Source organism: Tachypleus tridentatus, chromosome 3 (genome assembly GCF_004210375.1).
Source record: "Tachypleus tridentatus isolate NWPU-2018 chromosome 3, ASM421037v1, whole genome shotgun sequence".
NCBI lineage: Eukaryota > Metazoa > Arthropoda > Merostomata > Xiphosura > Limulidae > Tachypleus > Tachypleus tridentatus.
In genome coordinates, this window is record NC_134827.1 from 18,086,927 (window position 1) to 18,112,205 (window position 25,279).

General features: G+C 35.3%; 1 protein-coding gene across 3 annotated transcripts in view; it reads left to right on the forward strand.

Annotated features, from left to right (window-relative positions):
- The window catches only part of LOC143246462 (ecdysone receptor-like), a 153,909-nt gene that overhangs the window by 105,062 nt on the left and 23,568 nt on the right, over window positions 1–25,279 (forward strand). Inside the window, exon 1 of one of the 3 annotated variants that reach the window (XM_076493206.1) lies at window positions 13,039–15,265. The exons of the other annotated variants lie outside the window; for them this stretch is intronic. Within the exon in view, the coding sequence (XP_076349321.1) occupies window positions 15,085–15,265 (181 nt within the window). The 5' untranslated portion in view covers window positions 13,039–15,084. Of the gene's footprint in view, window positions 1–13,038; window positions 15,266–25,279 lie in introns of those variants that run through there. 3 annotated transcript variants of the gene reach the window in all.

A 25,279-nucleotide genomic window follows, 5' to 3' on the forward strand; every position in this document is an offset into this window, starting at 1 on the left:
CATGGCCAGGTGGGTTAAGGCGTTCGACTCGTAATCTGAGGATCACGGGTTGGAATCCCTGTCGTACCAAACATACTCGCCCGTTCAGCCGTGGTGGCGTTATAATGTGACGGTTAATCCCACTATTCGTTGGTAAAAGAGTAGCTCAAGAGCTGGCGGTGGGTGGTGATGACTAGCTGCCTTCCCTCTAGTCTTAAGCTACTAAATTAGGGACGGCTAATGCAGGTAGCCCTCGAGTAGCTTTGCGCGAAATTCAAAAACAAACAAGAAACCTGCATCACAATGCGCACTTGAATTCACATGTTGCACGTGTTCAGTATGACATTAGCTTGACTGTTTTAATCGCAAAGCAGACGGCTTTCCGTGTACAGAGATATGTTTATGTATGGAAGGAGATATGAATGACAACTGATTAAAATCAATGGTAGACAGATTTAAAGAAGACTGGTGGTGCATTGCATTATGTATTGTATCTTATTGTGTGACTATTTTACTTGTGATTAGTCCTTTAGTACTAGTTTATATAAACCAGCCTTTAGTGTTATAGAGATGCGGGATAAGATTATCCCTATGAATACTATAAAATATCGTTTGTGCATTGTCAGTAGTCTTTCTTTAACATTACTGTGTATAGTATGTTAACATGCTGAAACAATTGCGAAGTATTCTGTCGATATAAAGTGTTCTGATAAAGGCAAGATAACCTATTTGAGATACATACATACTTCTATTTGAATGCGTTTAGTTTTTTACTCAATTTAATGATTTCACATAATGTAAAACTGTTGCGAAACAATATTAGACAAGCAACTCGTAATGACGAGAAACCTAGGTAAAGTAAAAAAAAAAAAGTATTCTAAAGACAGTTGTTGTGGGTATTAAAACTTTAATTAAAATAAAGTACAAAACAACGTTTCGACCTCTTTAGGTAATTTTCAGGTTAACCGTTATTTTAATTAAAGTTTTAATATCAATACCAGCCGTCTTTAGAATACAATATTAGACAAGCGTTTGTTCGTTTGCTTGTAGTCAGGCACAAAGCCAGACTCGGTTCGTAGAGTTATATATCCGCAGACATATCCGCTGTGCCACTGGTATATGAAAAGTGATACAGTTTGTTAAAAGTATTAGGGTTAAATAAATATATTATAATTATTCTGCATGTTAATGTTAGTTGTTTTATAGTCTTACGATATAAAATGTCACAAGTGACGACCTTTATACGTGATAAAATTAATCAAGATAGTTTTCGTGTATAACAGGAAATCCTATAATAAATAATATATTAATTTATTTTTTATTTTGATTATGCTGTTCTTTAGGTGTTCATAAGTTATTCTAACTTTCAACTTGCCGTATGTGTGAATTGAACCCAGTTATTAATTAGTTGTTATATTTTCATTGAAATGTTAGAGAATTTTGCTGTCATATATATTTCGAAATTTGATTTGATTTTACATATAATAAAGATAAGTACCTATTTTGTATATCTGACTTTGATGTTGTAATAGTAGCTCGGGTGTCTGGGCTGTTCATCCGAATGTTCATGATTTGCACTTCGTTGTCGCAAAAGTGAATCACACACTTTAGGGCCAATAACTGGATTCCGTGCAGTGTATCATTTGAAAAGTATGAAAAACCACGAGCAGATACCCTTTGTATAGTTTTTGTACTACTATTTTAAAAAGTATTATTCCTTCCAAAAATCCTGACTCTATGGCTAGGCTCAAGACTTTCAGGGTTTATTTACCTTTTCTGATAGTTGGTAACAAGAACTGGATTTTATTAGTTCTCATTAATTTTAAAATCGCACTTTTGTTCCAGCATAATTGTGTTTATTAGCGTTGTACAAGAGATGGCGCTAAAGTAGCTATTATGTATACAAATACTGAGCTTATGTTTGTCTTTAGGCCTGGCATGGCCGAGCGCGAAAGGCGTCCGATTCGTAATCCGAGGGTCGTGGGTTCGCGCCCGCGTCGCGCTAAACATGCTCGCCCTCCCAGCCGTGGGGGCGTTATAATGTGACGGTCAATCCCACTATTCGTTGGTAAAAGAGTAGCCCAAGAGTTGGCGGTGGGTGGTGATGACTAGCTGCCTTCCCTCTAGTCTTACACTGCTAAATTAGGGACGGCTAGCACAGATAGCCCTCGAGTAGCTTTGTGCGAAATTCCAAACCGTGTTTGTCTTTCCGGAATATTTTCGTAAATTTCCCGATCAAAAAAATACAAATTTTATATCTTTAGGAAGTCGTCTATTCGATGAGTCCATATTGGAAATTGGATTTGTAATACAGAATTATCTTGTCTATCTTTTGTTTAGCCAATTTTTTCAATGCAACGAGTATGGTACACATTGTCTTCACGTGATGATTGACTTCGAATCCAACTTTAATTTTTTATTGGTAAAATATTCCACACAAATAACACTTATCCTGCGTGCAGTTTCTTAAAAGAACATTAACATTACCCTACATATAATTTCTATGGGCTTGCTAGACTAATTTAAATCTAAAATGCGCATGTGTAGTTTGTTCAAAACGACACGCTCATCGCTTTGTGAATATGCATTCAGACGTTTCAACATATCCAGCGAAGTTTGCCTTTGTTACAACTTTGCAGTTGTTTAGCTTCGGTTCGTTACATAGACTATAATAAACACTTTTAGCTGCGTTTTTTTCTTTACTATAGGTTTTATTCTTTGTACTTACGAGTTTTTTTGTTTCAACTCTTAAAACCGTGTTCTACCTTGAGCGCATATAAGCGTTTTACACACTCTGCACACTATGACTGTACCACTACTTTAATTTATTGCTTACTTTATGTGTAGGCCCGGCATGGCCAAGTGTGTTAAGGCGTTCGACTCGTGATCCGAGGGTTGCGGATTTGAATCCCGGTCGCAACAAACATGCTCGCCCTTTCATCCGTGGGGGCGTTATAATGTGACGGTCAATCCCATTATTCGGTGGTAAAAGAGTAACTCAAGAGTTGGCGGTGGGTAGTGATGACTAGCTGCCTTCCCTCTAGTCTTACACTGCTAAATTAGGGACGGCTAGCGCAGATAGCCCTCGAGTAGCTTTGCGCAAAATTTGAAACAAATAAACTATTACTTTACGTGTAGTTTTATTAAATAAAGTTACGTCTACATGAGTTTATTTGTTTGACTAATTTTTTGTTCTTTTAAATAGACCGGTATTTATCAGTCTAACACACAATGGCTGCAAAAAGGTGTAACTTAAATGGCGTAGATGAAAATGACAGAATGTGGAAAATTCAAATAAAGAGCGTAAAATCTACTACCGAGATTTTGCGGATCACAATTATATGTAAGGATGATCAAGGTATTTAATTGGCATAATATAAATATGCACGCTAAAAATTAACAGTAATTGAGAATTTTACTTTAAAAGATGATCGTGCCCCACTTTAAGCTGTTTCTCTATCCAACAAGCTCAAAAACACGCCAGTTTAAACCTAAGTCCACTATATGTGTTTTTGGACAATGTACGATGTCATCGCTTAGTCGTAATAACTAGTAGTAATTTAAAAAATAATCATAATTCTAGTGTAAACGATGTTGTCATTACCATTTAAAGTTAGCTTTTTTACGGAATATGGTATTATTTAAAAGGTTTTAAGTACAGCGTGAAACAGAAATTACCAACAAATAATAGATGAACATTAGACAACTGTAACATGTAAAATATTTAGTACTTTGTACACTATACAATCGGTGTCTTTAGGGAGCTAACCCTTGTATTATATATAAATTAAAAGATTGAAAAAAAAGTACATAAATTCAAATTTTATTACACACGTTTCTACACAGAAGAATACACTAACTTTAACTGAGGGGAAAAATATCACAAAACATGTAATAAAAACATTTCGTAAATATAAAATAATGCAAAGATAACAGTAACAAAAGAAAAAGCAAACATGAATATGAGGATCATATACATATACATAGAAAATCTTTATATGACTTTCAATATTAAAATTTAATGTTACTTTATGGAACGCATATTTGACTTCAGTATTACTGCTGTTGGAAGGTTATATATCCCTGCTTGTTGGTGTGCAGTTTGTTTATCATAATATCATGGTTGTGTCAGGATAGACATCAATGTAGTGTAACTAAGAACCTGCGACATACGTTTAAAAAAATTTAGTACAAACAAGTCTGAATTATTAGACTCTAGTTACGAATTCGGTCAACTTGACTGACCTCGTATCCATTTTGTACTCGTGAATTTAATAGTATAATCTATATATGGCTGTATCATTTCAATATTCCTGCTTGTTTTTGTTTTTCGCATTGATATCTCTACATCATTTTACATTTATAATTTTTTTTATTATTTACTTAATAAAGCTACTTCTACTCGGATTTGTTTATCTGACCTATATGTTTTTTTTTGGGTTTTGTTTCAAATAGACAAGGATTTATCGATTTAACACACAATGCCTAAGAAAGCGTAGCTTAAATGCCGTGCGTGAAAATAATAAAACAAGAAATTCAAACGAAGGGCATGAAAACTATAGAAAATGTTCAGCACGTAGCAGCTAGTTGTTACATAATATTTCTACGAAACTAATGAATTGCTTTTTAACCCAAAACAGTGTGTAACATTAGCTTCATGCACACACAAGTTGTGTTTTTATTAAACGTAGAAATCAACATTTTGTATTTTGTTGTTTTCTTTTTGAGAAGAATTATCATCTCATAGAACACGTGGTATACTTTTTATATTGTGTCAAGCTACGATGTGTATTTTTGTTTCTTTCCGCCTTTAAGTATCTTCATGAAATTTGTAATGCGGAGAAGCCAGGTAGCTGAACTGTATTTATTCCACACTATTGTCTATATAGCTGGTTTCAAACAGCTCAATGAACTTATTAGGATTTTCTTTTTAAATCTGTGTATGACTTGTTAAAGGGATCCTTTCAATTCGAACAATATGTTATATAGTTATATTACTTTTAATTTCCTCACATTTTAATTGACCTTAAAAGTATTACATTGAAACATATGTGTATGTATTCCTGATTTTCATAATCCAGTTAATAGTTTAAGTTCTTGTTTCTGCATACCTATACCTTACTTTTGTTGTCCGCCCGGCATGGCCAGGTGGTTAGGCCGCTCGACTTTCAATCTAAGGGTCGCGGATTCGAACTCACGTCACACCAAACATGCTTGCCTTTTCAGCTGTGGAGGCATTATAGTGTGACGGTCAATCCCACTATTTGTTGGTAAAAGAGTAGACCAAGAGTTGGCGGTAGGTGGTGGTGTCTAGCTGCCCTCTCTCTTGTCTTACACTGCCAAATTAGGAACGGTTAGCGCAGATAGTCCTCATGTAGCTTTGCGGAAATTCAAAACAAACCAAACCAAATCGTTCAACCGTACGGGCGTTATATTGTGACGGTCAATCCCATTATTCATTGTTAAACGAGTACCCCAAGATTTGGCGATAGGTGGTGGTGTCTAGTTGCCTTCTCTCTTGTCTTACACTGTCAAATTAAGGATGGTTAACACAGATAGCCCTCATGTAGCTTTGCGGAAATTCAAAACAAATCAAACCTTTCAACCGTAGGTGCTTTATAATGTTACGGTCAATCCAACTATTCGCTGGTGAAAGAGTAGCCCAAGAATTGACGATAGGTGATGATGTCTAGCTGCCTTTTCTCTAGTATTACACTGCGAAATTAGGGACGGTTAGCGCAGATAGCCCTAATGTAGCTTTGTGGAAATTCTAAACAAACGGAGAAACCCAACTTTCTGCATAAACCTTTTTCATGAACATAAATTTGTGGTCTTAGAGCACCGCTTGACGGAGGATAAACAGAAATAATCAGTTTGTAGCGTAGTTTTCTGTGAGATGGGGTGAAAGTAATGAACACTAAGTGGTTTTAGTAAAGCCACGTGGCGTGAGCGTCACACGGAGTCGTTTATTACTGCCAGCTTGCAGCTTAGAATGATGAGTGAAACACCCTGAATTTTTATGGGAAACAATTATGTTAGTAAATTGAGAAACTACAAATGAATTGATCAGACTGTTCTCTGTTTTATTTAGAGAATAAAAGCATTATCACTGACATCAAAATCTTATGTTATTTGAACTTTTATATGTTCAGACACATTTTTATTTTTCTTTACATTCAACATATATCATGAATGATGTCAAAAATTCGATACCCCATATCCAGATCACTTTCAATAAGTGAAGAAGAAAAGTCCACTTTTCGAAACTGTTTGGGTTATAGGGTATCGTATTTCGAGGTAAATTATTTTCCTAACAATGCGAATGACATGCTAGACATTATTCATTCAAACAAAATAAATCCATCTTCTATCAGTCTCAGTTTTGCTATTCTTTGCTAGTGAAGTAAAAGTATTTTTTTGAGAATCACGGAGCTTATGTTTTATAAAACACTGCGATAATGTATTTTATAAATAAAAATGGTTAAGACTTAAGCATACACCAACATTAATATACATAGATTCAAAGTATTGGATCATTTTCTTTTGAGGCCTAATAACCTTTTATTATATAGCATAGGATTTCATTTCGCAGTACGGAAAGAAAGGAGTGTTTATTTGTTGTATGGTGCAAACCTGTACAAAGCACTATTTATGTTCTACTTACCGTGAAGACCTAACCTCATTTTTGGGGGTTATAAGCTCTCAAGCTTACTACTGAGCCAATGGGGTGGGACAATGAGTGTTTGAAACTTGTTAGTACTTTGGCAGTTGTTATTCTATAAAATAGAATGTTTTAACTGCATTTATTTTGTAACACTTCGGAAGTTACTTTACCAAATAGGATATTTGAATTATGGGGCTTTTTTATAACATTTTGGCAGTCATTACTTTACAAAATAGGATATTTGAATTATGGGGCTTTTTTATAACATTTTTGCAGTCATTACTTCACAAAATAGGATATTTGAATTATGGGGCTTTTTTATAACATTTTGGCAGTCATTACTCCACAAAATAGGATATTTGAATTATGGGGCTTTTTTATAACATTTTGGCCATCATTACTCCACAAAATAAGTTAGTTCATTCATGAGGCTCTTTTATAAGAATTTGGCAATCATTACTCCACAAAATAGGATATTTGGATTATGGGTCTCTTTTATAACATTTTGGCAGTTATTGCTCCATAAAATGAGAATTTTGCGTTTATTTTGTTCACGAAGTATCGCTAATAGTACCTGAGAAAGGCTTCATGTTTTGTCTTTATTTCCAGTTTAAACTGACAAAGTTATTTATAGACTAACTTGCTAACTTACAATACTAGAACAGACATCTAGCCTCTTTACTTGTAGCACTAAAATAAATTTGTAGCACTCAACTCCCCCCTTCCCGACACACACATAGCGGCTCAGTGGTACGTCTGCGGACTTAGAACGCTAGTAACCGTGTTTCGATACCCCTGTTTGTGTAAATAGATGTACACCCTGTTTTCATTTAATCCTAAACAAATATGTAGTCTCTATACTTGTAGTACTCAAGTAGATACGTAATTTGTAGTAACTGGTTATTTATTACAGCCGTAAGGATGTGAATAGAAAAAGAAAAAGACAATTCCAATTATTATACACGAACACAGTGTTTTATGTTGTATGTTCAGATAAAGTGGTTAGAGGCTATAAATATTTAACGTCAGTATAACTCTACGAGCGACATATATATTTTTACAAACTCAAGTTGAAAATATACAGAAAACAAATAACATACATTTAAAGTGAAAACGTGTGTATGTAAATAAACGAAACACACATCATGCAAGTAATAGAAAATAAAAAAATAATGCCTATCTAAGGAAACAACTGAAGCAACAGTACCAGAATAATTTTGGGGGGCATTCTGTTTATGACATGCATTTGTCATTTGAAGCTTAAGACGTGCGTATGATAACAAAAGACGAATTTCCTCTGTGAGAAAATGTCTTAACCCCTCCTTCTATTGGAATTTTATTTCAATTATTTGTCAATAAAGTATCTGTTCCATACGTTCCATCAATATAGAAAGTAAAGCCTTAAATATGAAGAGAATTTTATTTTGCTAGGAATTTATATTCTCAGTTTATAGCAAAGTAATTGATAAAAACTATAATAGTGTTCAGTTTTTCGTTTCACGAAACTTGGAAAATTAATGAACCATACAAAGATGTAACTGCCCCATCCTAGCATACCAATTAATTTAGCTGTTGTTTATAAAGCTAAGATTACAACAGATAGTCACTACAACAGTCAAGTTTCTGTAAACCAGAGAGGTTTTCTTAACAACATAACCTTATATAGCATTATAACCTTTATGGTTAACATCCGCTAAATAAACGTCAAGGTAATACATTAAACTGAAAGCAATAACAATAGATTGACTGTTGTAATAACACGATTAAGGCAAAGGAAAATGGCTTCCACCACTATAATTTTTAAATGAGTGAAATAAAGCTTTGAATTAGTTGTGACGCACAAGCCTGCTTTTATGACGTAATTGTTAATTAACTTATTTCACAAAAGAGGGCGCAAAAATACAATAGCGTACAATGTAGAAAGAGTAAAAAGCTCTTTATTTTCCTGCCGTGGTTGTGTTCCTTAAAATTTTATATAAAATTTTATATTATTTAAGTCTACTTTATTATATATTAAATTTTAAATGTTATTTTATTTTTAGATCACATGAGAAATGAATAATGAAATAATTATAATAAATGCAACATTTGTGATGTTAAGTAATTTTATTAAAAAGTATTTAATAGAAAAAAACAACAACAACACAAGATGTATTTATGGTAAGAAGAAAAAATTAATCTTATACACCTTGAATGAAATAAGTCAAAAATACCGTCACTGTAGCAGCCGCATGTTTTTTTGTTAGCACATAGTTACACAATGAGTTTTAAGCGGTCTCTCAAACACAGGGAAACGAACCCCAGAATTTAAAATTCCACTAATCCAACGAGGGGGACGTTTTCACAGTAACTTCTTGTGTGTTTTTGCATTACCTAGAAACTGTAACATTTTTCAGTAATACAGATGTATTTTATTAAATATATTAAGATCAATAATTCGAATTAATAGGTAGGTAAAAATAATTGGCATAGGTATTCTACACGCTTAATATTTTACTTTTGTCCTCCATTTAGGCCCGGCATGGCCAAGCGCGTTAAGGCGTGCGACTCGTAACCTGAGAGTCGCGGGTTCGCATCCCCATCGCGTCAAACATGCTCGCCCTTTCAGCCGTGGGGGCGTTATAATGTTACGGTCAATCCCACTATTCGTTGGCAAAAGAGTAGCCCAAGAGTTGGCGGTGGGTGGTGATGACTAGCTGCCTTCCCTCTAGTCTTACACTGCTAAATTAGGGACGGCTAGCACAGATAGCCCTCGAGTAGCTTTGTGCGAAATTTAAACAAACAAACAATCGTCCTCCATTCCTTCTCAAGCAAGCTCTTGGCTTGAGTGTAGTAAGAGTTATCAGGATTTAATCACCTGAACCTGATGACAGTTAATACAAAATAACCAAAATCATGCCGAATAAAATAATAAAAAAAGTTTTAATCGTGAAGACTTGCAGTGCTAGAATCTAGGTGTCGATACTCGTCATGAGAAGGGCTCATTGTGTAGCTTTTTGTTGAATTACAAACAAACAAAAAATAAGACGTTATATTTGTATGTCAGCTACATTAGAATTTTTAGCAAGTTAAGATGTTCTAGTTGTTACCAGATGGCACTAGTAACGTTAGTTATTTAGATAAAGACGATCTGTTTGTACACCAGATGTCAGCAATGCGAGTTATTGAGTGAAGACGTTTTGTTCGTGCATCATCTGATATCATCATCGTTAGTTATGATGCGTTTTGTTTTTATATCTTTTGATATTAGTAATACTAGTTATTAACATTTACTATTTGTATAATAATTAATATTAACAGCGAAAGTTATGAAGGTAAAACATTCTAATTGTAGAATGGCTGATATCAACAACACTAGTTATTAAGACGTTCTGTTTGTACAACAATTAAATCGGGAACGTAAGTTATGAAATTCAAGCATTGTGTTTGTACAGCACTGTCATCAACAACATTATTTATATTGAACTAAAACGTTCTTTTATACACCTCTGCTATATGCGACAGTTATTAAGGTAGGATAAGTTACTAGACATTTCAGTTTGTATTGTTAATTATAGTACTGTATTTCTGAATATAATATTTGGCTACCAGGGCTGGTGCACTTGTCTTTCCTACATATTATTTGGGAAATAAGGTTTTACTCAATGGTGAAACCAAAAGACGGCGCTACTCGTGAAATTCATACGCCTTCCCTCCAGTCTTCGGTAAATTTTTCGTTAAAAAAAAAGGGTTAGTAAAAACTACAACTTCCAGAATAATGTTATTAGTTGCTTCTTAAATCATTTTTCATAGCTTTCCTTCTTCTTATCCTTAAAATGTAAACAGACAAACAAACAACACTCCTGCCCTCATTCTCGCATATCTGTCGCCTCCTCACTTTTACACTCTTAAAATACACACCAGTTATATATAGTTGCTGTGTTAACCTGTATAGTTTATTTGGTTTTTGAACTTCGCGCAAAGCTACAGGAGGGCTATCTGCGCTAACCGTCCTTAGTTTAGCAGTGTAAGACTAAAGTGAAGGAAACTAGTCATCACCACTAACTCTTGGACTATGCTATGCTGTGTTGTGAGCAAAGAATAATGAGATTGATCGTAACATTATAACGCTCTCATGGCTGATAGGGCGAGCATGTTTGGTGGGACAAAAATTCGAACCCACGACCCTCAGATTACGAGTCGAGCGCTTCAACCACCTGGCCATGCCGGGCCTGGACTATATGGTGACTTGTATTATTATAACTACTTTGTTAATACATTATTTTGATAAGTGAGATCATTTCACTAGTTCCGTTAATATGCTACACCGCATGCTGCATATTCTATATATTATAATATAGTTAAATATTTTCACTTCTTCCGTTGACATTATTTGGAGATATGTCATTACCTGGTAGTAAGGACACTCGGCTCACGACCTGCAAATCGGAAGTTCGAATCCCTCAACCTAATAGGCTCGCCCTTTTCTCCGTGAAGGCATTGTTATGTGACTATTAATTCCACTATTCGTTGGTAAAGAATGGATGGGCCAAGAGTCAGCGATGGGTGGTATGTTGACTATATGCCTTCTCTTTAGTCTATTATTTTTAATTTAGACAAGGCTAGCACAGGTAGCTCTTTTGCAACTTTGCGCAAAATTTTAAAAACAAAGAAACAAGTTTGTGTGTTTTTGAATTTCGCGCGAAGCTACAAGAGAGCATTCTGCGCTAGCCGTCCCTACTATCAGAAAAAAAATATTTGGTTTGTACGTTGGAAACATTATTTTGTATTCCACTTTTATTATTTAACACACTTTATGGAATATAAGAATAGTTTCGGTATTGTAGTTTACTGGTGTAAAATGTAGTCACTCCTACCTTTGTGGCCCAGCATGACTAAGTGGTTAAGGCACTCGACTCGTAATATGAGGGTCGCGGGTTCGAATTCCCGTCGCACGTAACATGCTCGCCTTTTCAGCCGTGGGAGCGTTATAATGTACAGTTAATCCCACTCTTTGTTGGTAAATTACTACCCCAATTTTTGGCGGTGAGTGATGATAACTAGCTGCCTTCCCTCTAGTCTTACACTGCTAAATTAGGGACGGCTAGCGCAGATAGCCCTCGTGTAGCTTTGCGCAAATCAAGCCTTCCTTTGTAGCGTGTTTAAGTAGAAGCGAATAACATAACGTAGAAGTTCAACACATGCTTGTATTATAAAACAGAGAAAAGGCAGCAAAAATTATGCGTATTTCAAAATAATATATTCTATTTATTTTTGACTGAGTAAATTTAGTGGTTCTGGAACTTTCATAGAAGTCTTTCCCTTGCTATTATAATCAACTGACATTTTCCACAGTGTAGGTGTATCTTTGGAAGAACGCCTTTCATTCGGCTTCAATAGCTCTTTGTTCACAGAATACCGTCTGTAGTTCGTGCAAGTTTTGTAAGCCTTGATTAGTCACAATATTTGTTACAGAACCTGATTCGCTAAGGAGTATTTTCAGCACGCCCAGCTCGCCAGATTAGGTCATTGCTCCTCACCTTGGCTTACTGACCTTTCCTGTTTTTCACGGATTTACGTCCATCCTTTCGTTCAGAAAATCCGGGCACTCGAGTGGTAATTGGTCTTTTGTTTTTAGTCTGGTCTTTATTTTGATTGTACGTCGTACGTTATTCACCGAAAAAAATCCGGCTTTAATAGCTAATTGACGTCACAATGTAATAATGTTTGTTTTCAGCAGAGGTCTCTGCCCCGTTCTCGTGCACACACACGCACATATATAATTCATATTTATAATTTTCTGATGTTTCTGATAAGTACACATATACGCCTTCCACTTGTCATACAAATAAGGTTGACAAAACATGCTAAATAAGCAGCGACATGTTTTCAAGCGCTTACGTTTTGTTGAAGTTCATCATTCATTTGAATCAGAACACAGTTTAATCATATTTTATTACCACATTCACTAGTGTTAGACCATCGTAACTAAATACTGTAATTACAATATGGTCAGTTTTGTAACATTACTATTTTTGGTTATTTTAAACTCTAGTTTTGTGTGACTAATAGTGGTGTATTTTATCACAACATTTTAACTTCTGTAACAAAATTTTACTCGAAGTCTTCGTCTGAAAACTTTCTTTGGCTGAAGTCATTAGAAACATTTATGATTTTACAAAACCAAAATTCGGCCCAAACATGTTGCTGCACAGTTACATAAACAGTTGTTTATTCGTATTAGTGTAAAATGTCCCCCCCTTTCTTTCTGTGAAGCACAACCTTGTACCACGAAATCAGTGAAAGTGACCCTACCGGTAAAAGCCAGGGTAAATGTACCTGCGTCAGTCACGTGACATTCGTATACCTTGCAGGGAAGGGTGATTGAACACGCAGCATAGCCCTCGGTAATTACATAGAAAACCTGCCAGACTGGTAAGTGCTAGCTGCTGGTTCTCTGTACAGACAGAAAGCAGGAAAACTTTTGTGTGCGTTTCGAAACTCCAAACACGTTTCATACAAACTAAAACATTAGAGCAAACCTGTGATGTCACGGGTTTGAATAGTGACGAGCCTCTTGCCGCTTCTGGTCGTGACACTGAAATATTCTCAGTTCCCCGTAAACTTAGCAACATGCTTTTCACAAAGAAATCTGATCCGAAAGTCTAGCGGTGGCGTTTGGAAATGAGGCTATAAACTTTTTCATGTAGCACGTGGTTTGATTAGAGCATCACGGTTAGCAGAGAAAGTATCGCTGCCTGTCTTTGTTTCAGTGTTGATTAAAGAAACACCGTTGTCAAGCGTAAAGTCATTGTAGTGGATAAACCTTTATTGTAAATCACAACGTTTAATTTTTAATAGGCCAGTTCTGGTTTAAAACAAAAACGTTTTGTTTGTTTGTTTTCATATGATTATCATACTTCAAAGCAAAGTACAGAAAGTGAAATATTCTATACTCGTCGCAAACTACTGTCCGGTGAAATTCTACTCTCAAGATTGAGTTGTATTTATGTGTTATAAACTACTGTCCGGTGAAATTCTACTCTCAAGATTGAGTTGTATTTATGTGTTATAAACTACTGTCCAGTGAAACTCTACTCTCAAGATCAAGTTGTATTTATGTGTTATAAACTGCTGTCCGGTGAAATTCTACTCTCAAGATTGAGTTGTATTTGTGTGTTATAAACTACTGTCCGGTGAAATTCTACTCTCAAGATCAAGTTGTATTTGTGTGTTATAAACTACTGTCCAGTGAAACTCTACTCTCAAGATCAAGTTGTATTTATGTGTTATAAACTGCTGTCCGGTGAAATTCTACTCTCAAGATTGAGTTGTATTTGTGTGTTATAAACTACTGTCCGGTGAAATTCTACTCTCAAGATTGAGTTGTATTTATGTGTTATAAACTACTCTCCGGTGAAATTCTGCTCTCAAGATCAAATTGTATTTATCGTTTATAGGATATTGTTATGCGAAGATAAAGTCTTACAATTGAGTCGCGTTTGCAAGATATAGGCTTTTCTGTCCAGTGGAAATCTCTCAAGGTCAAGTCGTGTTCCTACTATAAGCCTTTTTTCAGTGAACATATGCCATCAGGTTCAAGTTATCTTTAATTGCTATATTATTTAGTGAAAGTTTGGCTGCAATAGTTTCTTTTTATTTATTTATTAGACCAGTTTAGAACAACTATAGAAACAACAGTTTCATAATACTCATGTAAATTGGCGTTTAGTGAAGAAATGTTCTTATTTCAAAATCATTATTATTCGTTACAGTCTAAAATAATGTGTAAAATATTTTCAGATGTTTCATGTTTCTAATATGGGCTGTGGTGTTAGCAGTTACTTTCAAACATTAATTGTTATTTTGGCTTATGACGCTTTATAGCAGTTTATGGTTCGTATATACACTGAAGCATCACTAACTCACATGAGTATACATGATGATGTTACATTAACTGTATTTCGCTTTCTGTCCCTGAACTACGTTTTGTGAAGCTCTTGTTTGACCAAAGTGACCATTTCTGAACAGATGCCCAGAGTGGTGTACTTCTTAGTAATACGCTTTTCCAGTTGAAATTAGCGAAACATTTATAACTGTTACAGAGCAGAAACAACAGAACTAAATTAAATTTCTGGCTGAGAAAGCAGTCAATTGAGACAGGTATTGTAAAAGTAAATCTCAAGCAGTATATGCTTCATAGTGAAAAACCAAAACAGCAGTACACGAGAACGTCGTGACCACATTGATTTAGATATACAATTTCACTCATCGAAAGTCTAAGGGTCAAAAAAGCCTACAAAGTGGAGGTCGAAACTAAAACAATAAGGCTGGATCCCCTGGTTTTGTTCTGGCTCAGCCAGACTCGACCGGACAGAGTGGACAAGGGATCCAGCAAGAGGAAACGCAATGAAGATGAAGAATCCGCTCAGCACGTTTCTTCTCAGGTAACGAAGATCAAGATGGAGCCAGGTACAGCAACGGATGGTTGTTGCCAGAAAAATACAGTGGTGGACGAAAGCTCGCCTGAAGTAACGTCCACTAACATCAGCCCGGACTGTGAAACCGGAATGAGTCCTGTTCCTAGTTTGACCCCTTCGGACATAGGAGAAATGGACTTAGACTTTTGGGATTTAGACATCAGTGAGTCAATTATATTTTGTTTAATACTTCTGTTTATGCGGTAATGTTTCCTTGGTAACAAAACGTCTGTTAATATAGTTATTTTCTCCCCCGCACAGGGAGTGTATTACATTAATTTAGTTTTCAGTATAAATTGTTTCCTGACAGTGCACTGACACGTGCATCTGGTCTTAATCTCACACTTGTTTCTTATAACACTGATGAAGAAATACAAATTTTTATATGACATTTTCCTTAAATACGTAAATCGTGTTCGGCGATGGTAATTCAAACCCGCAATCCACAAATTACGAGTAGGGTGCTCTGACCACCAGGCCAAGTCTTGACATATACACTCTCCAAGCATACATAATAATACACACTATTGTATTATGCAGTGAACATTTAATTATTGTATATTTACCGAAGAAAGTGGCAGACAGTTTATTTATATATTTAAATTTTATAACTTTTGACTTTCCTACGGTGTATACTTAACTCTGGATGAATCCTATCTGACATTTTATTTAACTCTAGGTGAACCTTACGTGACATCTTTAACTGTGGATGAATCTTACCTGTCATTTTATTTAACCCCAGGTGAATCCTACCTGACATTTTATTAATCCGTTCTTCTTTTCCATAGCTCTCCTTCTGCTCTAACATTAGGTAAGACAGCGTTGTTAGGTTTAAAAACATAATAATTATGATAGGTCAGAATTACATAATACAAGACGCTTGGAACTATGGGTCAAAATATTATTTAAACAATCCATCTTTATCTAATTTATAGCTTGTTAACAATGCTAGAACTTTTCGACAGTGATTAATTTGCTATCAACTTTGAACAGATAACCACCACACAGACCTGTAAATTTAAACTTCGTAAACAGTTGTTTTGGTTTTAATAACAGGTTTTCTGTAATTCAGCTACACAGGTTTCGATTTTTTTTTTTGCCTATCACGTGAGGATTTTTTTACAAATCGGGAAGAAAAATAACTCTTACTTAGATCATATTATTATTTCTTTTACAACAATAAATACTTTTTATTATTATGTTTGGATCCTAGAGCGAGCGATTACTCTCAGGTCGGGATTCGTCTAGAAAAATTATTCAGCCATTCGTTGTCATTTTAAACGTAAAAAATTATGACTCGATCTCAATGAAAATGATACGCTTGTGTAAAAGTACATACGACGTTTTATGAAAAAATCTGCACGTGATGGAGAAAAATTGATATAATTTTCGAATACAGCGTACAGGAATTATTGTACAATATGTAAAACATTTACAGACTTAAAAACTATGGCAGGACTGTGTAAACAAAGAGGGTGTTTGTTGTATAATAAAAAAAACGTGACCATCATTACAACCGAGAACTTTCCTCGATGTAATTTTAAATACTTTCATATCAGTTTATTATATTTTTATATTTCTAACTGAATTAAGGTTAAAATAATAAAGTTAAAGCAGAATTCTTATCTGTGGAATTTACGTGTCTGTAAGTTCAAATGTTTATTTGAACATCGTGTTGTGTATTCTGATAATTTATTTTGGTTTTGCTTACTAATAGTTTCCTATTCTTTACGCATAGTTTGTACTTTGCGTAAAGCTAGTCGAAGGCTATAACTGCGCTAGCCGCCCCTATTTAGGCAGTAATAGACAAAAGTGAAAGCAGCTAGTTAACTCCGCGCACCGCCAACTCGCGGGCTACTCCTTAACCAACGAGTAGTGGGATGGGCTGGCACATTATAATGCTTCCACAGCTGAAAGTGCAAGCATGTTCGGTGAATTTTGCGCAAAGCTACACGAGGGCTATCTGTACTAGCCGTCTCTAATTTAGCAGTGTAAAACTAGAGGGAAGGCGGCTATTCATCACCACCCACCGCCAACTCTTGGGCTACTCTTTTACCAACGAATAGTGGGATTGATCGTAACATTGCAACACTTCTACGGCTGAAAGGGCGAGCATGTTTGGTGCTACGGGGATTCAAATCCGTGACCCTCAGATTACGAGGGGAGTGCCTTAACCACCTGGCCATGCTGGGCCTATAAATATGTAATTTAATAAGAAGTAATTTTTAAAAATCTTACGCAACCGAGCTACATGAAACCATCACGACAAATTAAAGGAGTGGCCTTAGTAATTACTTAAAAATTTTTTTTCACTGTTGCTATTGCGACATCGACTATTATACAACACTTTCTAAGATTATTTTGTTGTGTTATTGGATTTTATATTTGTAACACAAGTTGTTTTTAAAAAAGAAAAAAAGGTTCGAAAATCTTACTGTGTGCGAATAAATATCTTAAATTTCCTGTGAAAAATTAACATTTTTTTCTCCTTCCCACACAGTCTCTGGAGCATTGAGCTTCGCATCTGTTGCTATGGTATTCGCCCCAGTGGCACAGTGATATGTCCACAGACTCACACCACTAGAAACCGGGTTTACTTACCCGTGGTGTGAAGAGCATAGATAGTCCATCGTGCAATTTTGTGTTTAGTTCCAAACAATCAATCTGTTGCTATTTTGTGTGAATTATTTAAGGTTTCAATTTGCTTTCGTTACAAATAAAACAAACCAACCAAAACTTCAAAAATAAGTAACATAAGTTTTGAAAAGAAAGGAAACTTTAAAACCTGAGAAAAAACTAATTTGTTATTAAGCACAAAGCCATACGATGATATAGCTGTGCTCTGCACACCGCATGTATAGAAACCTAATTTTAGTTGAGTTAAACATATTTGTGTTTAAACGCAAAACTACACAGTGGACTTTGACCTCTCCGCTGGTCTCACTACGAATACCAAAGCCCGTTTTTCTGCGCACAAACCTCCAAACTTGTCACTAAGATATTAGAAGGGGTGGGCACAGAAAGAGATTTTTATTATCGTATATCAATTCTTTAAATATAAGCGTTTCCTTCTTCTTTATTTTGTGTCAACATTAATTACGTTGAAGGTGATTTAGTTTTCTTAAGATATTTTTACATGAAGTAAAGTTTATTCTTTCGTTGTCTTTTTTCTTGAGCATCCCTCAGAAACTTCCAAACGTAAAAGTTTCAGATCATAGGAAATGTTCTGGTACAATTTACAGACTTACTTGTCAACACAAACTTAACTGGTGCCTTGAGACTGGTGATGGAGTGTTCGTAGTGACAGCCTGTCCTATCTCCTATATTATATCATGAAAACACACTTTATACCTTTTTGCAATACTTTAATTCCAGCGTTTTTATACTGTTTTTGTAAGCGCGCGATTTGATATCATGTTTCAACCCGCATAACTTTGCAAAGAACTAAAATAACTTGCATAATAGTACAGTGATCTATGAATTGGGTTTGACTTGTTTGGAACTTCGCGCAAAGCTATACGAGGGCTATCTGCGCTAGCAGTCTCCAATTTTGCAGCGAAAGACTAGAGGAAAGGCAGCTAGTCGCCACTGCTTACCACCAACTCTTGGACTGGTTTTTGCCAACGAATAGTGGGATTGACTGTCGCATTATAACGACCCCACTGCAGAAAAGGCGAGCACATTAGGTGGGACAGGGATTCGAACCCGCGACTTGCAAACTGCGAGTTGAGCGTCCTACCTACCTGATCATGCCAGGCCTAAATGTACCCGAAGAAAAGTAATTTTTCAAAATCGTCAGACAAAATATACAAGTCAGGTTTTGTCCATTAAACGTGAATACCGCAATTCATGATGGGAGTTTGAATGTTAAGTGTACATTGTGCTCTATCCTGGTAATTAGAATGTTAGATATGGAACGTGCTCGCGGGTTTTACTTGTGAAATGTAATATATTCAGAGGTACTAATTCAACTTAAATCTGTAACCTCTTCCATTATTTAAACAAAGAGAAAGCGCGCGCTAGAGAGAGAGAAAAACAGGATGTTTGCGCTATTTTAAACTGTATCGACAAATGTTTTATGGGGAGAGGGTTAGTGTTTTCAAAAGTTTTCAATAGCTGGTTTCGTTTAGTGTTTGCCAATGCGTGATAATTGTCACTCATGCATAATACCTATCATAACAAGCAGAGCGCTCTTCTTTTTGGTTCGGTTTCGGGGCAGTCAGTCTAGTGGAAACAACAACGATGACTTGGGTGAAATACATATCGTGAGGAATGTTTACAGGTTCTGTGTACTGCGTCTGGCAATGAACCACAGCCTCGCAGTTTCTAGCTATTTGAGATTATAGATTAAATTGTCACCCGTTGCTTAAGCAGTAAGCTAGAAGGTTTGTAACTCTAACATTTGGGCTTTGTTCCCTACGAAGGTACACATCACAGATACCCCATCATGGAAGTTCATAATAAAGAAAAGAAATACTTTTTTTCTTGTGAGTAGTTTGCTAAAAAAATAGCAGAAAATATAAATAGAACCATTGAATCTGACAAAATAATGTTGTTCCAAATCATGTAACACAGACTTGGAGCTACACATTACTTATTTGTATCAATTTCAACTTCAACAAAATGGCTATTGCATTAAAATAAACTGACGACTTGCTTGAGCTCGATGCAGGCAATATGGACCCTGTAGATGCATGGTTCGTGTACAACACTGAATAGAATATCTGTAAAACTGACTGAGATTTTATATATAAAGAGATGCGCAACTTCTGGTTACAGAAACAAGGTTTGAAACCCACCTTAGAAAGACAGTTCCGCTGAGGCTCATTTTACTGTTTAAGGTACTTCTGTTGGAGTACCAATTCATTCTACTCACTGATGTAACATAATTGTGAACGAAGGGCAGGTTCCACTAAGTTTGCTGATCCAAAGGCTAAACAAGATTATTGTAAAAACGTTAACTTTCTTATACAGTTTTCAATGGCTTATTTTAGTGTTTTTTTTTTCTAATTTAATTAGCTGGTTCCTGTACCTGATTGTCCCAAATTTCTACTTAAAGATGTTCCACTTTGGCACATAATGTTATTATACAGCAGATAGCATTACTAACACTTATTCAGGCCAATGTCCAGTAAAAGGTAATTAAACTGTTCCGAAATATTTCATGGCTTCTACTAGGATAAGATGATTAAGTTTGTATGTTTGTTTCTAAACAAAAAGAGTGAGTGAATTCGATGGACTAATCCATTTCTACCAACACAATTTCCTAATTCTACACTCCTAGTTGCAGATGTGGGCAAAATAGAACTGTATGCATTAAGCCGTCCTTACTTTACCAAACTGGATACAGATGATCACCAAACAAGGTGTGTACTATACCGGTTGAGATGGATGGAGCAGTGGGTTGCTGGAATGAACAACAAAAAAAGAGGATAATTGGCTGTATTGAATCCACCCTCGGTGTTTGTAATTTCAACCAACGTCTGATTTCACCCCCTTACAATCCCCAGCTCCGTTCTAAGTTTAATAAACCTGTTTTGTACATGTTGAGTGGAAAGTTAATGGAGCGGTAACGAAAGAGGAGACACCTTGTCCATATGAGCAGCCGATTTTAGCTCACTGGTATAAGCTGATATATTGACAGCATAAGTGATTTTTTTTTGTAATGTTTGAGTTTCATCATTTTACTTTTTTATCTAAGTGAAATTGAAACCTGTAAAATCAACATTGTTCTGGTTGTTTAATTTTGTAATTTATACTGGTCACGTCACCCAGCTATTTCACCACCATTATATACAATGTATCAGTATTTACCAGTTACTTGTTTTAATTGTCTACTTATGTCTGAATTCTTACTATGGCTTCATATTTATATAAGTGTATTTTATATTGAAAATTACTCTCTCTGTATTAATTCCTCTAACTTTATTCAATCATCTTGATAAACGATAACAGATTTATCATGTTGATTGGATTAAGGGCTGCAATCCTTTCCTGTAACCAGCTTTATTATATTGTCATTCTTACTGGCCACTAGCAGCTTTAGGCCCGGCATGGCCAGGTGGGTTAAGGCGTTCGACTCGTAATCCGAGGGTCGCGGGTTCGAATCCCGGTCGCACCAAACATGCTCGCCCTTTCAGCCGTGGGGGAGTTATATTGTTACGGTCAATCCCACTATTCGTTAGTAAAAGAGTATCCCAAGAGTTGGCGGTGGGTGGTGATGACTAGCTGCCTTCCCACTAGTCTTACACTGCTAAATTAGGGACGGCTAGCGCAGATAACCCTCGAATAGTTTTGTGTGAAATTCAAAACACAAACAAAAACAAACAATCGTCCCTCGTATTGATTAGAGGGAAGGCAAATTTTGGGTCACTGTCGGCTGATCGATTTCGTTGTCACTGTTACTTCTTACCCATGGCCCCAAAATGCGGAATGTTTTTGTAGATTCATGGTCTTAGTACGCTAACTACCAGCCCTGCCCACTATCTCGTCTTCGTTCATTTTGCCTGTAATGCAAGCACTCTCTATTACTTTAAAACTGACATCTTATTTATGAAGCGTCTCCAAAAACTAAATAATTTTGCTTTTATTGTATATTGAATGTTAGTTGGTGTAATCTGCTTTACGCAAAAGTATGTCTGACCTTTTTCACACACTGAAAAAAATATATAATCGTAAAAGAATGGTTTTAATGACGAGATTTCTAATGAAGCCGACGGTATTTTTGATCAGACTTTTCGTGACTGCTACACCCATCACTATTTATACCACTTGACAGTAAACTGGATTAGATTTGGATAAACAACACCACGAATAACTGCATATTATTTATTATTTCAGTATTTGTGTTTTGAAAAGAACGCGTGTTTTCGCTTTTCTTATTGTAATATTGTCCATTTACTTGTCAAGTATAAATGTGTGAGGCCCGGTATGCACAATAAGTATCATTCATTGGATTGCGTTATACTATTTAAGTTCATGTATTTTTATGACTGTATACGATGCGAATCGTTCAATTTTGTGGTTGTTAACGGTAAAAGAAATAGTACATACCTTCCTAAGTTACAAACGGCAGTCAACAGTCTGTGAATATAAATATTATCTAACCTTGAATCCAAGGCAACATTGGCATTTCAATATTAACATTTCGCTGTTTCGATAATTATCTAAGAAAATGTTGTATAAACAGATAGTGTATCTACTCCTATTCTGTGATTTATCCTTAACGTACCATTTGCAACGAAGAAACTTAGAACCCTTCCCTCGTGCAAGGTTATCATTACCATTTTATTTAGTATTTTACAGGGCTTTCACCTGTTGTGCGTGACGTCACGACATCCGTACTAGAACATCATATGCTTGCTTGGTTTTGCCAAGGTCACCTTTAGCCTCCGGGCTTCAGATACCAGATAAATGAAGGCAGAAAATGTTCTGTGAAAACATGATGTCATTACAATTGCTCTGTCACGGACGTTAGCAAAAATTATGGTCTATGAGTGAGAAAATAAACCTTTAAACCAACTGTTACCTTTTAGAACTATTTCATTTCATTAACAAGATCATGTTGCAAAGCTTGAAATGTTTATAAATATTTTTTGTCCATGCTAAACAGAAGCATGATAAACCTACCTATAGTTACGAACTCGGCAGAAGTCTATTTTTTTTAGAATGTTTTAAAATCGAATCTATTATTTGTTTGACCTTACTTTTCTCAGCATCTAGTTGAGTAATATTCAAGAAACATGCTCTGTGTGTAAGAATCGTGTTGCCCATGTTTAGAATCATTGTAATTACATAACACCATTCGTTTCAACACCGTCAGACGGATCCAGGACATGTCTCAACTCCATGATCACTGACTCTTGCTTTAAAACAAACTAACTTTTGATGTTTCATTCCTATTCATAAATACAGATTTTCTGCAAAAATATGGTAGTTTGTTGCAAACATTTGGCGTTACTTTGATAAAGCATGAGATGCGTACTTTGTGAGAAGTTATAACTGTAAGACTTGAACGTGGTAATCAAATGAAGTCGACCACCAAAATTTTCTAACCTTTATAAATACTCAAGAAGTTTTTTGAACGATGTTTTAGTTGTGGGCAACTGTTCTAAATTTTTCTTTACATGAATTGAATCGTCATTGTTTTTGTTTTGTGTTCAGACAAGTCTGTTTTTCTCGCATGTCTTGTATTTTCCAATCATTTTTTTGATAAATTTTAGTCATTCTACTCAACTGGAAAAATGTGTTTGACAATTGTTTTATTGAAATAGAACAATTTTTTTATGAGACGCCAATTCTACGCAACAAAGTGCCGAATTTTTTTCAACAACTTGTAATTACTCATCTTGAGAAATACAAGCTATAATTACCACAATATCTACCTAATTATGATAAATTCCCACTTTGAAACAAACAAAGCTAAACGTGAAGTGCAAACAAACAAACAAACCTGCAACATGTCTTCAAAAAGGTAATAAAAAAAAATAAAAAAATAGACTATATATATAAAGATATTTGGGTGAGACGTTGTCCGGTAAGGCATTGTCCGTATCTCCTCACAGACTTTAACTATCAAGTTACCAACTGGTTTTTCTTCTACCGGTGGTAATCTACATATTACATCGTATCGCGTAATTTCATGGTTTTGACTGTTGTAATACTTTTTTGTTTAAAAAAAGTTCCAAAATTGATTGAAATTACTCATTTTTTGTACAAATACAACTTCACGTGTTTTTGCGTATTCAAGTTAGTGTCCGTGTGACTAATAAAGGACACGGATTCACAAACAAGTCGTTGCCGAAATAGTTAAAAAAAAGATTCAGTTCACAAATTACGCTAATGTCGCTCGATCCCATCGTTAACTCTAGTGTTAAAAATACAAATAGAAATAATAATTATCACGGAATAACGTAAATGTTCAAGAAGTGCAGGCTGGCACTGTGGTAGAGCTGTGAAGTTCTGAGCTAACGATCTGGGTTCGAATCTTTGCGATACTACAAAATATCTTTCCCTAATCTGTTTGTGCGTTATAAGAGTGATGGTCAATCCTTTGATATGGGTGGTGTGTATTAGGGTGTTGCTTACTGGATGTCAATCCTGTGATCAGTGGTTTAAAGTTAAGGACGACAACAGAGAGCCTTAGTACTGCTTTTAACTAAGTCCAAATACAAAATTATTCAAAAAGTTAATAAATGATTTAAATAACAGATTAATTTGCTGAAAGTGTATGTTGTATATAAATTTATTCGTTAGGAAAAGCAGGTGAATCGATTTTCTTTAAAGCGGTTAAAAACAAAACATCGCTACATAACAGTGTATGAGATGCATTGTAATGTGTTGAGGAGATATCTGATTGGTCATGTCCTTACGCCAGTGATGTGGATTTGATACTAGTAATCTGATATGACTAGTCTACAGAAGTTAAAGCACCATTTGTTCCTTGGTAGTCTTGGCAGTGTTTCTGACAACACTACCAGAGGTAAAAGCATTAGCGAGATTTACTTGCGTATTGAAACTCAAAAATGTTTCACGCAAATAATTGGTATTTTTAGCGATACTGTATTTTCATTATAGCTCCTAAGATTGATGGAGTAGTAGGAAACTATTATTAAATTACGATACCTTTTTCTTCACTTTGTTCACAAAAGTTCGAAAACTCTTATAAAGTTATTTCTTGTAAAGTTAATACGTTAATGTATTATATATCGTCAACTTACTAACATATTCTATTAAGAAGGATGACTAACACATGCACATACAAATATGTTTATATAGGTTTGCTGTCGTGGGAATTAAAAAGAACGTTTGATCTTTAGTTGGTTCATTAATTGTTATCTTTAAATCCCTATGGTAAAGAAGGTTTTGTCACACTAGAAAAAAGGTTTTAATATTACAAATTTGACTTAAACCATTCGTTAAACTAACATTTATTTACTATTTAATCATAACTAGAAGTAAAATTCTGCCTTTACTCACCAGTTTTGAGTACGGAAACTAGTACCAGTAGTAGTAGCGGGCCATAATTATGCAGTTTTGTTGGTTTTTTATGTTTACATATAGATTTCTTCTTCTTCAAAAACAGGTTCACTTCAATCAGTTTTGTTTTTGAGAATTTAATCTCTATCATAACAAATTTGCATCCATATAAAAGTTAAGTGTTTCTTTTAGCGAAACC